The 15,635-nt window shown below is 42.3% G+C and overlaps 1 protein-coding gene across 1 annotated transcript; it reads left to right on the top strand.

Annotated features, from left to right (window-relative positions):
• The first annotated feature begins 7,584 nt into the window (after nt 1-7,584).
• Nucleotides 7,585-15,226, top strand: hgd (homogentisate 1,2-dioxygenase). Its single transcript, XM_044042454.1, has 14 exons — nt 7,585-7,722; nt 8,833-8,904; nt 9,195-9,283; nt 9,375-9,480; nt 9,648-9,707; nt 10,183-10,274; nt 10,395-10,429; nt 10,551-10,630; nt 11,153-11,252; nt 12,138-12,262; nt 13,998-14,102; nt 14,231-14,357; nt 14,682-14,863; nt 14,967-15,226. The coding sequence occupies exons 1-14, from the start codon at nt 7,708-7,710 to the stop codon at nt 15,108-15,110; spliced, it is 1,332 nt and encodes a 443-aa protein (XP_043898389.1). The 5' UTR covers nt 7,585-7,707; the 3' UTR covers nt 15,111-15,226.
• The last annotated feature ends 409 nt before the right edge of the window (nt 15,227-15,635 follow it).

The raw sequence follows: 15,635 nt of genomic DNA, 5'->3' as shown, positions 1-15,635 counted from the left end.
ATTAACAGCCCGCATAATGAGAGCGAGAGGGAGTCAATTTAATGACTTTGTTAGCGCGAGTTCAGAGCGACAGGCGATGATCGAAACAACAAAGGCGAGCGCGCACGCAGCCATCATCCGTAATTTCCAGCGGTAATGCGGTCTGATCAGAAACAAAGGCTTCTAATTTCGTTCAACTGACTCGATAATTTGTCCTTATGTAAGGAAAATAATTAATGACTTAATGCTTCAACAGAAGTAGCTTTCTGGTGGATTCGGGGGCCTCGTTCGCTGGAGAAGGTCGGAGGGAAATCAATTTCCAGACCTATAATTATTTACATCATGAATTTAAAATGTGGACGTGTGTCTTTGCTCCGGGTTAGTGTGCACATGAGTGAGAGTCTATTAGGAGGCGAGAGAAGGAGTCTCCAAATCTTCTTCCCTCAAGTAAATTGTGTATGGCAACAAATGAGCCACTTGTCACAATGTAGCAGTGAATAGAAAGAGAGTCATGCGTCATTTGGAGAGGTGACTCGAACCCGGGCGAATCCAACAGCCTCGTCACAGTGTCACTCTTCAGGCCAGGCTGTGGTGAGATGATACCTGTTCACACCTTTGAGCTCAGATGAGTTGATGGTCCACACCCGCTCCCAACAGTGCTGCAGGTTGCATAATTATCCGAGGCGTGCGCGTTTTTACGCATGATTTCATCATTCCACTGCAGATGGCTTGCGTCGGACGAAAGATGTGAGGGGCTATTATCGATTGGGGGAACGTGAGCCGCCTGTGGGCCACTCTTGGATTCATGGCAGGTGCATAGGTCACTAACACGAAAGCGGCAATTTCACGGCCCCCATTGTCTCCACTGATTACTGCTTAGATCACAGGGATCCAGAGCCAGAGACTCTCGTGAGCCCACTGCGGAGTCCACGAGCTCCAGAGCTGAAGAGGTCATCATCACCATTATCTGCCACATCATCATCATAACCACCATCATCAGCACCGTCATCATCACCACAAGCTGACCATGCAAACCCGCGGCGCCGTGTGTTTTCTCTGCCGCGTTGCCCTTTTATTGATTGCGTGCCTTCATTTTAATTCGATTGCGCGAGTGTCAGAAATCCCGCAAGAATCATCCCAGTAATGAGATAATCAAAGTAATATATGCAGATCAGTTATGTTGCCAGTTTATCAAAACCGGAGTGCCCCCCCTTGAGTCTGAAGAAGTCCATTTATTCAGTTAGTGGCAATACCTTGCGCAAATGGCGCGATGCAAATGACAGTTGATTAGACTAAATTAAGAACCTCGTTTCTCTCTGACCTTGTCTGAGTTTTATGTAAATTCTTTTTTCCTCCTTGTTATAATGGGAAAGAAATGCGTTTTACACCTTGGCCTTTAAGAATCCCAACAATATTTTCCTTCCAGAGAAGCAATGGTCATCCTCAAATCAACTGCATGGATGGGTTTTTCTTTTCTTTTTTTTCTTGTCCTTCTGTCTGTCTCTCTCAAATCTCAGTGTATGCTGACCTCAGTGCAGCTCCCACAGGGACAGAAAGTGTGCCTGTGTAACTTCCTTGCTGTGGGGGGAGTGTGCCTTGAAGATAGACTAGACTAGATGTGTGTGCAGGCCTCTTTGAGTGTGTCTGCATGTGTGTGTTTACGCGATTATATGAACTCATGTGTGTACTATAACATATTGTCTTAGGGGACAGTGAGTGCAGTTGAGACTTCCTCTCAGTGGGGTGTGTGGGGCCTGTTGATGGGAAAGGAATAAATCCAATATAGATTGCAGGGCTGCGCTGCCTCCCGCTGGGGACCCTCAGACTTGCAGGCCATCGAAGTGCTTTTCTCCCCTAAATTGGCCTGAGAGGAGCAGGAGCATCCAAACTACACCCCCCAACGCTGTGCCTGCCCACGACCTAATGATGGTGCAGGGGACACACGTACACATGCATGTACAGCAACAGAGCTGAGCACGTGTGCACGTACACGCTGAAAAAATTCACCCGCACACAATCGTTCCCACGTTGATAGAACACCAGTCGCACTCCTGCACCAGTCAAAGACGCACTTGGATAAGAAAACCACACAGATATAAACCACCTTCCTCGTCCTCTGATGCTGAACACACTCATTGGTTGTCCAAAGACCATTCACCTCAAGTTTCCCTCTTCACACCGCAGACTACTCCTCAAAACTACCTAGCTAAACTGCAGATTTAGAGGAGGCATCCTCGCTATCTGTCCACAGGCTTCATAGGGAGGGGTGAATGGTATAACTGGCACCATGCTAAGTGTCTGAACTGATACACACGCCTGCCCTTTGGTTCCCCTCCAAGGGAAAAAAAAGCCACCAGCGGCACCCCAATGCCATTATGCTTCCAGCCAAACATCCAGCCACTGTCATTTCGCTTCTATCCAGGGAGCTAATTCTATTTGTGATGAGGTGTCTGATGTGTTGCTGGGTCAGACCCAGAGACGGCGTGACAGAATATCTTATAGGCAGAAAATGATGGCTCACTGTGCCTCATTACCTGCTCACGGGGTACTTTATGTTAACTACACTAAAGCTCATATGTAGAGTGAATACAAAGATGTAAACAACTGGGATTCTTCCTAATGGAGAGCTGGAGTATTAGGTGCCTGTGTGGTTTGGATACCATGTCGTAGTACAAACTAATACACCCATATTTTATTCTCAAGAACTGCTTGCATTTGTCAGTGTTGAAGGACAGTGAATGACATTGAAATCAGCAACTAAAAGCAGTGAAGTGTGACTCTACCTGCAGCCTTTATTCAGTGAAATGGTCACGCACTTTACAGTGGGATGATATGTATGAAGGGCCTAAGAAGACAGACGTATAGTGTCCATCAACACAGTTCTGTGGCTTTATTGTCCACTGAGTGTATTTTGATGCGTTACACATCCTTGGAAATCATCGCATCTGTAATTAATGTAATTATGTCAACAAACCAAATGCAAACGACAGCATCACACTGTGTTCACAGGAGGTCATCTGACATTTCTATTCTCTGTAAAACCACAGACAAAATCTACATAAATAAATCTAGCGAACACTTCACATAGTTCTTATGCTTCGTGCGACTTGTTGGCTGTTTTTTTTTTGCGGGAGAGGATGCAGTTAAAGAGTCAGTGGAATACAAAAAGTGTGCTCACACTGCAGTGGCCCCTGTTTTGTTTGTTTGTTTTGTTCTTTAAAAAGCTGCTTTCATGGGAAAATATGGGGCCTTTCTGTGACTTTATTGGTTTTGTATAGTTCAACAGATGTCAAGAATCCAGATTCTAATCTTAGTTCAATTCAAAGTGTGTTGTGGTTGTATTGGCCTTGTAGCACAGACACACACACACAAACAAACGTATCCCTTCTCTTCCTTCTCCTCCCTGGATGTCTCATAATGCATCTTTGGCATTATCCACTCATCCACATGAACTAATCTCCTTCCTTGTCCACTCTGACTTCTTTCTGTCTTCTCTACTATTTCCTACTCTGTATTTTCTCACATTCATCTCTGTCACGCCTCCCTTGTCTCTTGATGCTGATACACCTTTCAACTTGTTGTGTTCAAACCCTTCACTCGAGTCTCGGCTGTGGCGCATCAAATTATGTTTTCCCTTCATCAGCCCGAGTGTTACTAGCTATTTTCCATTTCTTTTATTAATATTGATTTGTCGGAGGCTCATACAGTTTTTGGGTGGGGGGCTGTTGCATACTAAGCAGCTCGAATGCAAAGACAAAAACAAGCCGTATTTAAAAAACGATATGCAGCAAAATTCCTTTGACATCAATAATTGGTAAATCCTTAGATTAATTTGTAAGAATTGTCCTCAGAGTGCTCAAGTAATTGTGTTTGTGTGTGTCCTTTTTTTTTATTGCATGCACCCCCTCTCTTTAAAGCACATCTTTATAACCAAGCAATTCCAAAGCAATTTTCTCTGTGGGAGGAGAGTGTAATTTTCTATTCTGTGACACTGTGATGTGTAAGAAACTGGGAGCTGGCACTAAAAGGCGTCTGTAGTGTGTGTGTGTGTCTTGGTGTGGGTGTGAGCTGCTTTAATGGCCAACGTAGGGCGGGTGGTGGTGGTGGTGTGCGGGTGCATGTCAGGAAGGCCATCATTTAATGACTCCCAAATTGTGCCCTCCTTGTTAGAGCTATCGTCGTGGAAACATGAGGCTGTGAACCAGGAGAGCGCCACTCGCTGCAACAGTCTTTTATCTTCATATTAAACCATTTGCATAATATTACCACGATAGATAGGATACAGCAGACCTACTCGGGGAAAAGACAGTGAGAGAGAGAGAGAGAGAGCGTTGGCACAGAGGGTATACTAAATGTCCTTGCAAATCTAATCAGCGTTAAATGGAGCTGTCACAGATGTGTGTGTCTCTGGATGTGTGCGGTACTGGGTGGATCATGTCAGGAGTCATTTAACATTAAGGTGCAGCAGTGGGTAACAGGGCTGTAATTACAAAATACAAGAATCAGAGCCATTTCTTGTTCGACGTGACATCCAAATACAGCAGTTACCCTTCAGTGATACACGGGATGAGGCCAGGTGCTAACAGGTCACATGTCACATGTAGTACTTCACAAAGTGAAATTATAAGGTGTTTTTTTTTTTCCACGTGATCAAATTGTACGTAGTTATCGTGGCTCTACAGAAAAATATCACATTCCTGCTTCTTTTTTTTCCTCAAAATCGCTGATGTGTTTTGCAGTGATGGTGGATTTTTGGATGTGATATCAGCAGACCAACAAAAGACTCAATTTCATGTTTTGTGTAGCTACAACATCTATCTATAATGTATTATGTGGTGCTTGGAATTGTGCCTCTGCCCCGAGAGGGTGAGAGAATCTCATTACTGTGGAGAAACAGAAACATGCATAAGAACACACTAATTATTAGTTGTTGCTACCTGCCACTGCCTGATTAATTTAATCAAATATACTTGATACAGAAATTTAGTAGATATAGTGCTCAGCTCTCGTAGAAGCACTTGAACCACTATAATTATGACTAATCTGCGTCTTAATAATTGATTGAGAAGAACAGTTGCCGTATACTAGCTAGCTTTCCTTGAGTGTGGTTGCATGAGGTACTGACGCGTTGTTAGCACTGACTTTGCAAAGCTGCCGAACTGCAGAACAGATTTTTAGCCACTAAACTCAACTTCAGGCTCACCTCATACTGTATGTGTGAGCATAAGTCTCCAGGTACCCGAGTAATGTGTGGCTGGAAACGGAAATGTCTAAATTGCCCACTTTTTCGCACCAAAATCAGCATTTTGAGCCTGCAGGGACACAGGAGCTGCTGGTCCCCTGCTGCCTTCTTTGGTAAATTAGTGTCACTTTGGTAAATTTGAACAAAGACACATTTAAACGCAACAACGACAGCAGCAACTTCTGCGAGCTTTGATGCAAAATTGATGATTTTTGTGAGTGAGCGAGCGCTTTAGAGAGCAACGAGAACCTCCAGCCTCTCCCTCGGACTGGTTCTTAGTGTAACAGCAGCGTGCTTGGCAGTCAGTGTTGACAGTTAGTCAGTATCTCATGCAACCACACTTCTGAAAAATCTGAACTATCACTTTAATGCTCCTGCACACCCTTGGTAAACCCACACAGGTCAGAAGGGGGCAATAAATAGCACATACTGTACTTTCATGTGCGTGTGGGCACCATCTCCTATGAAAGGATGAAGATGTCATCACATCACACAACAGTCCCGCAACGGTGTGAGGGAAAGACAGATTTGCTGTTTACGCATATGGGGATAGACTCTGCCAGGTGAGTGTACCATTTACCATCAAGCCATTGAGTTCAGCAGGCATCTAATAACAAAGCGTTTATGGCCTACTCACACATGCATAGATATCTCTGTCAGAAGACAACAACAGTCTCCCCTCTGCTGTCTCCAGCTATTCCTGCCTCTCTTAAAACATACACACACCACCCAGATTGGACTCAAATAGGCTACACTAGAATTCTATCATCAGACTCGGGGGGGATGAAATTAAAATCACTCATTTTCTTTCTCCCTACAAGGAACAGATCAATTTCCGGAGACCGGGACATGATATTTTCCTGCCATTGGCTTTTCTCGTCTTTGGCACAGCACCTTGACTGCCTGTCAGTGGGGGGCCCGGGCCTGACTGCACGCCTCGCCGGAGAACAGTTACTTCTGCCGCGGCGAGTTTATTTGCGCCTCGCTATGAGAATTGCCATCATTTACCCTTCCCCAACACCTCCCAAAAATGAAAGAAATAGACAAGAGGGGAAGCGAGCCAAGAATGAGAAAAGACAAAATTGATTCTTTCTGATACGTGCCACACGGGGGACATTAGGTTCCCATCGTTTGAGCATCCATCTCAAGAAATGAGCTGAATAAATTGTGCTTAAAGTAATGTATAGGGCCTCTTGCAGGCTTTTGCGTTTGTTCATATTGGAATGAATTGCTCACTGCGGCATGTGGAGGTTGCTACGTGGATTGTGCAGCTTTTAAAGGGATAGCTCTGGGGTTTTGAAATGCTTTTCGTGTGAGGTATTGACACAGTATCGACGCTGAATCCTGCATGTGAGTGAGTGCCGTGTGGGATACTCAGTGGAAACCACAGTTAGTAAAAAACACAAACTCTCCTGCACCAAAGTCCATAAAGATAATCAGCAATTTTACACAATGACACAAAGGAATTGTTAATCTATACTCATGAATACGTCAGTAAGTTCAAATGTGATATTTTGTGATTTTAGTGTTTGGATTTCCCCCAGTGACATAAACTTACCAAACGCGGCAGTGTTAGATCAGCAGCTGCCATGTTCCCATGAGCTAAAAATGTGTGTCTCTATGGACTTTGGTGTGGCGGAGTGAGTAGTTTACAAATGGCTTTCTTAGCCGTCAGATTAAAACTAAACTATCCCTTTAAGAGAAGCCAAACAACAATGAAGGAACAGTAAAAGTAATTACAAGTGACAAAATGAAGTGGTTGTGCATTAATTCCGCAGACTTTGCAGGACGTGCATGTGCATGACGCTGCTGTTTGCACAAGCAGTCGCACGTGAGGTCGTCACAATTTGACCATGACTCGCTATCACATACAGACAACACAGGCATGCATTCAGACAAGATGTTGTCCTTCAGGCCAGACCATAATGTATCGTCCTTACCGTACATGCCCTAACCTGTCCACCCTCAGTTTGACTTCCACGACCCACAAAGAATGTCTGCCACAAATCTTGTGCAGTTAAATTGTTGTGTTTTTTTAATATAACCAAACCTTATCATGCAGAATATTTTCATTTATTCATTCAGTTGTCTGTAAAACCTCAGAAACATTTGCCTTTAAAATCGATTTTCTATGTAAAATCTATTTTCCCAGTGTCCGCGTTACCTGTATTGCACCCAAACCTTTAGTCGCCTTCGTTCTTGTTTATCTTGGCGGTGACAGTGGACCGTGTTTGCACACATTTTGACCAGAAAGGTGCCCTTTCCCCTTTGCAAGATGCCCCGCTGCTGCGTCACAGGGCCTGTCAATGCTTAATTGAAACCATGCAGAGGAAAGAGTATAAATCCAACCCCCTTTTTTTTCGCTCACTTCACTCACCGGCTCACACTCTTTCTGCAGTGAACTTTGAATGTCGTTAGAGTCACATCATAGGCACAAATTACTTTAAACAGCTGCCGGGGGGAATTTAAATTTAACAGACGCAACAATGGCTGGACTCAAGGTAAGGCAGCATTTGTTTACAGCTCTACTTTTTGAAGTGTTTATTCACCAGAACTTACTAGATAAACTAAATATCTGACAAACTAAGACTCAGAATACTCTGGAAAGCATGAGACATGCAAACGGCACGTGTTTCCATGTCATTTGGAAAATAAAGTAGAATGTGTTCGTCAAAAAAAGGTAAACCATGTATAAAAGGACTAAACTTTAACAGAAGCAAACCAGCTGAGCTGAGAGGAGGGAGGCGTGCAGTCGGACCAATCAGAGCGCTGCATTCCGCAGCTGCCCAGATGTGGACTGAGATGCCTTTAAAAAAAAAAAAAAAACCTGAAACAGCACAAACTTATTTCAGGAGTAAAGTTTCTTTCCAAAACAACTCGTGAACACATTTTTACCTCATAATGCTCCCCCAGTTTCATTCCATTTATGATTTACACCTTCAAAAACATTCACTCCAGTGTGTTTTTACTACTGACCTGTTATGATATGATGTCATGATAAACCTGTGCTGCATTTTTAATTTTCTGTAACTCGGTTAAATGGTGCAAATTGAAGAAAATCTTCTTCTCTTACAAGAGAGAAACACTGGTGCTTCCTAAATGTTTTGACACACGGGACACGCACATATGGAAACCATTCCTGCCTCTGAGTGCAGCTTTCTGCACACTAACTGTGACTCAGCAAGATTTCTTTACCATCTGCCAAGTCCATGTTGTTGACCGGTGCAGGGCAGATACTGGAGGCTTGGTGATCGGTGCCATCCAAGGAGATTGTGAAAGAATCATCCGGTCATATCATTGAAGAATTGACCATAATTCTACTGTGGAGGGTGTTTGTATAATTAGTCTGTTTTTCAAAATACAATAGCTCAAAAAATAATGGATGACTGCAAGGGGGGAAATTTGGCATAACTGCAGTTTGTTTGATCATAGATCTAATGTGAATCAATATGACAACAATTAACCAAAAGACAAGCCTTAATGACAAGCCTTCAAGATTTAATTATAACCAGCATGAACACATTTATCCTGCATCACAATGAAGCTGCGTGATGTATTTCTTTTTTTAATTTTTCCACATTCACTTTGCCTTGACTGTTTGTCTGTTCCAGTACCTGAGCGGGTTTGGGAACGAGTTCTCCTCCGAAGACCCTCGCTGTCCTGGATCATTACCCGAGGGACAGGTAGCTCACAAACACATAAACACAAAACACTGATTGTGTGCTTCAATTAATAACATAATACTAATGTGTTTCACAGGAATCATTTGAAAATCTAACCCTCGGAGGCCTGAAGTCAGATCTGAGTTACATTTCTCATTATTTTACTAACCACCTGTGTGAAATGAAAAAGCCCACACAAGCCCAAAATGCATGAATGCCCTCTGAGCTGGTGTGCTTTAAAAGGACCTGCAGACACTGTTGTATTTAACATTAAGATCACGTCTGAACAGACTTTCTTCTCCCGTCTACAGAACAGTCCTCAGGTTTGTCCCTATGGCCTCTACGCTGAGCAGCTCTCCGGCTCTGCCTTCACCTGCCCACGACCAGCCAATAAGAGGAGGTATCCTGCTCCCTGATGTGAAATCCAGCCTGGATACACCACACTACCAACAAGTCAATACTGATCCTTTTCTCTTTTCTCTTTTCTGCAGCTGGTTGTACCGAATCCTCCCGTCTGTCAAACATAAGCCTTTTGCCGCAGTGCCATGTGGGAATTTGACGGAGAACTGGAACGAGGTGGAGCCTGATCCAAACCAGGTAGCTTTTAAGAATGAAGCTTCTTTTTTAACTGGACAAGAAAAACTATCTTTAATTGAATTGCCTCATATAAATAAAGAACCTAAAACTCTTTATGATGCTTATCTCCTAATTGGCTGTAGTTACTGTAAACGAACAAAATCTGACCCTGATGTTTTGTCTTCCAGCTGCGGTGGCTTCCATTCACTATTGCCAAACCAACAGAGAAGAAAGTGGACTTTGTGGCTGTAAGTACATATGTATATATGTGTGTGTACACATATATACATATTTCTGGACAATATTTCAAGTTGTTATTGTTTTATGAAATATTGTCCTGAAATTGGGATCATCATTGTCTGTATTTTCAAAGTCACATCTGGAATTGAATGCCTAATGAAATAAAACCGATAAAAGACTTAAAAACTTTCCCTGTAAAGGTCAAGAACAAGATTGCACCCACTTTTAATATGCAGTCTCAATAAGGTCTGTCTGTTATGAAGTGTATGAGTGTGTGTTCATTTTTACGTTGTATTAGAAAGATGAGAAATAAGTCTAATTTGTTGGTGTGATTACTGATTATTGTCATTTTTACTGTACATGTGATACTTTTTTCTGAAAGGCCCAGCCAGGGACATCAGATGTACTTTATGTCCACTACGTCTCACTGCATTGTCCCTGATAAATAAAGATGAATTGAATGAATTGAATTGTATGCGCCAGGGTCTGCACACGCTCTGTGGTGCTGGCGATTCCAAATCTCGCAACGGCATCGGCATCCACATCTACACGTGCAACACGTCCATGGTGGACAGGTGAGTGTGTGTTTGTGTGCAAATGTCGGCCATCCTGTTACAAATATGTGTTTTCAAGAGGCAACAAAAAAATAATAATAAAAAATAAACCCTGTGCTTCAATTTTTTTTCCTGTTCCAGGTGCTTCAACAACTCCGATGGAGACTTTCTGATTGGTGAGGAAAAATGCTGTTGATGTTTTCACTGTCAGTTATCTCAAGAACAATGATAGCTCAATCCTCCGCCGTCCGTCTCCTGCCTCACATTTTCTTTTCCTCCGTCTGTTTGTCTCTCTAGTTCCCCAGCAGGGTGAGATCTTGATCACTACAGAGTTTGGGAAGATGATGGTGGAGCCGAACGAGATCTGTGTCATCCAGGTGAACACTGTTTATTTCCATCTCCTTATTTTTCTTGGAAGTCAAGACATTTTTTTTTTCCTGCTCCCACCACCTCACTTTCTACACTTGGGTATGGTTTGATATTTCTTTTTGCCAATTTGACTAAATTTTAAATCATGACATACAGACTAATCAGACCCTCTACCATATAATCCAAATGTATTTATATAGCACATTTAAAAGAGTTGACCAAAGTGCTGGACATCACATAAATACACAAAACAGACTAAAAGCAATATAAAGAAACCCAATAAAAACAGAATGTTGAACCAGTAAAACACACAAAGTCAATAACCAATATAAATATACTGTATATTAAACACTAATGCTGCCAGCTCTTACACATATTATTATATACCAATAACATGCAAAAAAAATCCAACCTATTATTGTCATTATTATTACAAATGTCTTATAGTAGGGATGAATAATAAGGTAAGATATAATTGCATATGTGACACAAAAGAAAATAATTCACCTATTCTCCTTTATTTCCTCCAGCAAGGGATGCGCTTCAGTGTGGATGTGTTTGGAGCAACCAGAGGTTATATTCTGGAGGTGTATGGATGCCACTTTGAAATTCCTGACCTGGGACCCATAGGTGTGTATCTTTTGTGTGGTTTGTGGTCATCGTACAACATCTCTCAATCTCTTATCTCAGCTTATCTAAGACTAAATCCAAGTCCATGTCCAACTAAAACATGTTAATATGTTGTTGATCTTAGTATAACAAATGATATATACATCTTTTATTTGTTTTATGATTACATTGCCAGCAAAACTAAAGACCTTTACGTTACTTTTTGACTTTTATTATCATGTTCACCCTCGGACTAGTTTGTCTATTCGGCCTGATGTTGAAAACCTGGTTGCGCAAGATGATGCAAAACAAGGCTCTGACCTAAAGTACATATGAAAGGTTATTTTAAGAACTAAAAACACCAAGTATATACTTATACAAACATATTTATAGGTAGTATATTCAATGTCTGCTCATAAATCCGGCTAAATGTTACACATTAAGCCTGTTCCACGCTAGAGGATAACTGGCCAGTTTTTTGTCCCAATCTGACCCTTCTGACAACTGAAGTCACGTTAAATCACGCGAGTTTCTGTGAGATCCCAAATCCCTGGAATCTCCTCCCTGAAATCGTCTGATTAAACACCGAGTGTGTGATCCTGCGCTTGGACTGGATTAAAAACATCGGTTACAAAGTTTGCTGTGTCTGTGGTCTCTCCCACATTTTTAAAAATGAAGCCAGATTTGACCTTTGAGAGTGCTGTGGCCCTATTTAAGTTGGACCCACCAGAACGTTTAATTATAACACTAATCAACCCGCACATTTTGCTTTTTTCCACCTGAAAGACACCGCTCCATCACGCCCAGCCTAGCACATAATCAAGTGTTCCATCACATGACGAGAGACACGTTTTGTGTGTGTGTGAGTGTTGTTTATTTAAATAATTATGTGTGCATTATTGGCAGGAGCCAACGGTTTGGCCAACCCGAGAGATTTCCTGTGTCCAGTCGCTTGGTATGAGGACCGCACAGTGCCCACAGGTTACACCGTCATCAACAAGTACCAAGGGAAGCTCTTTGCCTGCCAACAGGTGTTTTTTCCTTTATTTATTCCTTTGTGATATTTCAATTCCATGCGTGTCATTACACTCACATGTACACAGGCACTGTATGACAGGGGCCCACATGTAATTTGGCGTATTTGGCCTATTTACCCTATTTAGGTCTGTGTCTGCCTCAGTAAACACCACCAAACCCTGACTAACAGGAAACTGCCCAAGTGAAGCATATGATCCATTAGCCGCTCCTGCGATGGAACTGCCATCCCTGATGATTTAATATACAAGTGTGAGCCGTAATCCATTCAGCGGGTTTCCGCCTCAACTCCCTAATGAGTCTTAATCACTCATAATTAGTTAAGGCGTTCTGGAGACGCAGACAGTGTACCTGCGAGGCTTTGCTTTGTCGGGGGGGGGAAAAAAAAAACCTTTCACAAGTTAAGCATTAATTTCACCGTTCTCCACTGATCTCCCCTCCCCCCTCTAAAAATGTTCTGTTAGCCACACATAATTGAATCGACACATTATTTTTTTTTTAAAGTGAAACAGGGAGGAGGAGAGGGGGATTGTAACTGTGGAAACCATGTCAAACCACACTGTTATTATTCATTGTAGGAAGTACACAGAGGTGAGATACTGTCTCTGTTGTCGCAAAACAAACCGTTTTCATCTCTCTCGTTGCCTCCGCGTGAGCTTCTGCGCCGCCGCGTGCTGCAGGTTAAAGGCCGTCGCAGAGGGTCACACCTGACACACTTTTTCCTCTGGTGTCCACCCTTCCCCGAGCCTGTGGGGTGAGGCCACAGGAGTATGAAAATAAGGTGGGTGGGGGGGGACGCGAGCCTCATCTCAGGGAAGATGGTGCGGCTGCTGCTCCCGTCTGCTCCTGCTGGTTTTTTCCCCTGCAGTGAACTAAAATTGCTCAAATTAACTTATTATTTGCTTGACTGGGCCAATATGTTTGTGGGCTTTTTTTGTGCATGTGTGTGCAAGTGCTCGCTCTCCTCCATTTTCCCCTTCATTTTAATCGAATGTGGTGGAGTTACCATAAATGAATGTAAAAGAAATTGCCCGCACTGGGTTCCCCAAAGGCCTTCTTTTATATTTAAATCCTGTAAAGTGAGTGTGTATGTGTATGTGAGATTTGGTGTTTATGAGTTATGTGTGAATTTACTTATGTATGAACATGTGTGTGTGCATTGGCTTGTTTTTGTGTACTTGAGCGTGTGTGTGTGTGTGTGTGAGGAGCATAGAGGTCACTCAGGAGGCAGCTTGAGTTATAATGAACTGTATTGATTTCAGAGCTCCTGTTGAATGTCTTTTTCGTAGTGACATTATCAGAACAGAGAAACTATACAAAATTGCTCTGGTTTTAACAATCAAGATAAAGAAATATCCCTGCACTCACTGTTGCTGCTGCTCTCCCCAATAACTGCGCGTCTGCGAGCATCAAAATGCTCAAAGTTTGGTAAAGTTTGATTGTGTGGCCAATTACCCCATAATACCTGGAGCCTTGTATGAAAAAGAACAGGGGGAATGAAAGAGAAGAAAGACAGCACGAAAGAAAGAAGCAAACCTTTCACAATCAACCCTTGTCATTGTAAACCTTTTTTTATCTGTCTTTATGTCAAGGAGAAATCTTAGGGAATTTAAGATTACAAAGAAATTATTCATTGTTCCCCTTTCCCCGAGAAAATCTCAATTTTAAGTCCTTTGTGTTGGTTGCTTTGGTCGGCTCGTCTTATTTGCTTTGTTCTCTCTGTATATATAGGATTTTTCTCCTTTCAACGTGGTTGCCTGGCACGGGAATTACACACCGTACAAATACAACCTGAAGAACTTCATGGTTATCAACTGTGTGGCATTCGACCATGCGGTGAGAGTCACGCTGAAGGACACATTCACACTTTTTAACGTCGCCTTTTCATAAAAGTTGGGTTCATTTAACCCCGACCTGAAAGCTGCATATAACATGTAACTTATCTGATCTCTCGATCATCTTAGGATCCGTCCATTTTTACCGTGCTGACTGCCAAATCCACACGACCTGGTGTGGCCGTTGCCGACTTTGTCATCTTCCCCCCACGGTGGGGCGTGGCTGACCACACCTTCCGTCCACCATACTATCACCGTAAGAACCACGCATGCACAACACAAGTGAAAAGTGGCTTTAAGTATTAATTATGAGACCCAAGATGTGATTGAATTTAAAAATGTTTTTGCCAATAATGGTTCATTTCTAAATGAAAGAAATCAGCCATAAGCTAATATGTCTGTTTACATGGGGCGGTGTAAAGATGGAAAACTGCTGAAGCCCCGTCACAGTGCCTTTGTCAGGGTTTACCACAGATCTGTAAGGACATCTGGTGGAAATGAGTGTTACAGCTTGCTCCTTGTTCAACACACTTCCCCCAACATGGCACCACGTCACAGCTTCTCCCTGTTGTAACGACAGGTAACTGCATGAGTGAATTCATGGGTCTGATCAAAGGCCACTACGAGGCCAAAGAGGAGGGTTTCCAGCCTGGAGGGGGCAGCCTCCACAGCATTATGACGCCGCATGGCCCTGATTTCGACTGCTTTGAGAAGAACAGCACTGCTGAGCTGAAACCTGAGAGGGTGGCTGAGGGCACCATGGTACAAAAAAATCTGAATTAAGATGACATTTTATCACAATTAATGTTTTTCTGTGGAATCTGTGTGTGAGATTACACGTTTACTTGTTTTTTCTTTCATTCAGGCATTTATGTTCGAGTCGTCCTTCAGTATGGCAGTGACCAAGTGGGGTTTACAGACATGTCAGAGGCTTGACAAGACCTACTATCAATGCTGGGAACCTCTCCGCAGCCACTTTAATCCTAACTGGAAGCCCAGTAAGAAGTAGACCAGGACCAGGTCTGCTGTAGACTCAGCAGACCTGTCGACCATATTCAAACATCAAACCAAAATAAAGGTCCTGATTTCACTCTTTGATATTACAATACAATTTTGGAGAACTTGCCTTTCCTTGACTTATTTGATCTGGTTTATTAATTGAAAACATATCCTACAATTTAGACATTTATTCTTCACCAACTATGAATGGCATTGGACAAAAATGTTAATCTTACATTAATCTCATATAATACTCTTAATAAAATGACAGCGAGTCTGTATGAGCCAATCATCCTGAACATGTTTTGTCATTGTTCGACAGTTAAGAGATAAAAATACTTAATTTCGAGAAATTAAAAACAAAAAAGGCCTTTCACTTTAATACATGAACAGGTTTTGGTCATATGGTATTCATTAGTATCATCTTTATAATAAATCTGACTCAAAACTGTATTTTTTAATTATTTCATATTTATGGTGTACTTGATCTAAAGCATACATTATAAATATACAGCTGTAAAATGTATCTGTAATT

This window comes from Solea senegalensis, linkage group LG1, assembly GCF_019176455.1.
Source record: "Solea senegalensis isolate Sse05_10M linkage group LG1, IFAPA_SoseM_1, whole genome shotgun sequence".
NCBI classification, from domain to species: Eukaryota; Metazoa; Chordata; class Actinopteri; order Pleuronectiformes; family Soleidae; genus Solea; species Solea senegalensis.
This window is presented reverse-complemented; position numbering and strand designations above follow the sequence as displayed.

Bases quoted from the DNA above. Each gene is read 5' to 3' on its own strand.
- hgd (XM_044042454.1), top strand. The intron at 9,481-9,647 runs GTAGCTTTTAAG...TTTGTCTTCCAG, and splicing joins TGGAGCCTGATCCAAACCAG to CTGCGGTGGCTTCCATTCAC. The intron at 14,103-14,230 runs GTGAGAGTCACG...CGATCATCTTAG, and splicing joins GTGTGGCATTCGACCATGCG to GATCCGTCCATTTTTACCGT.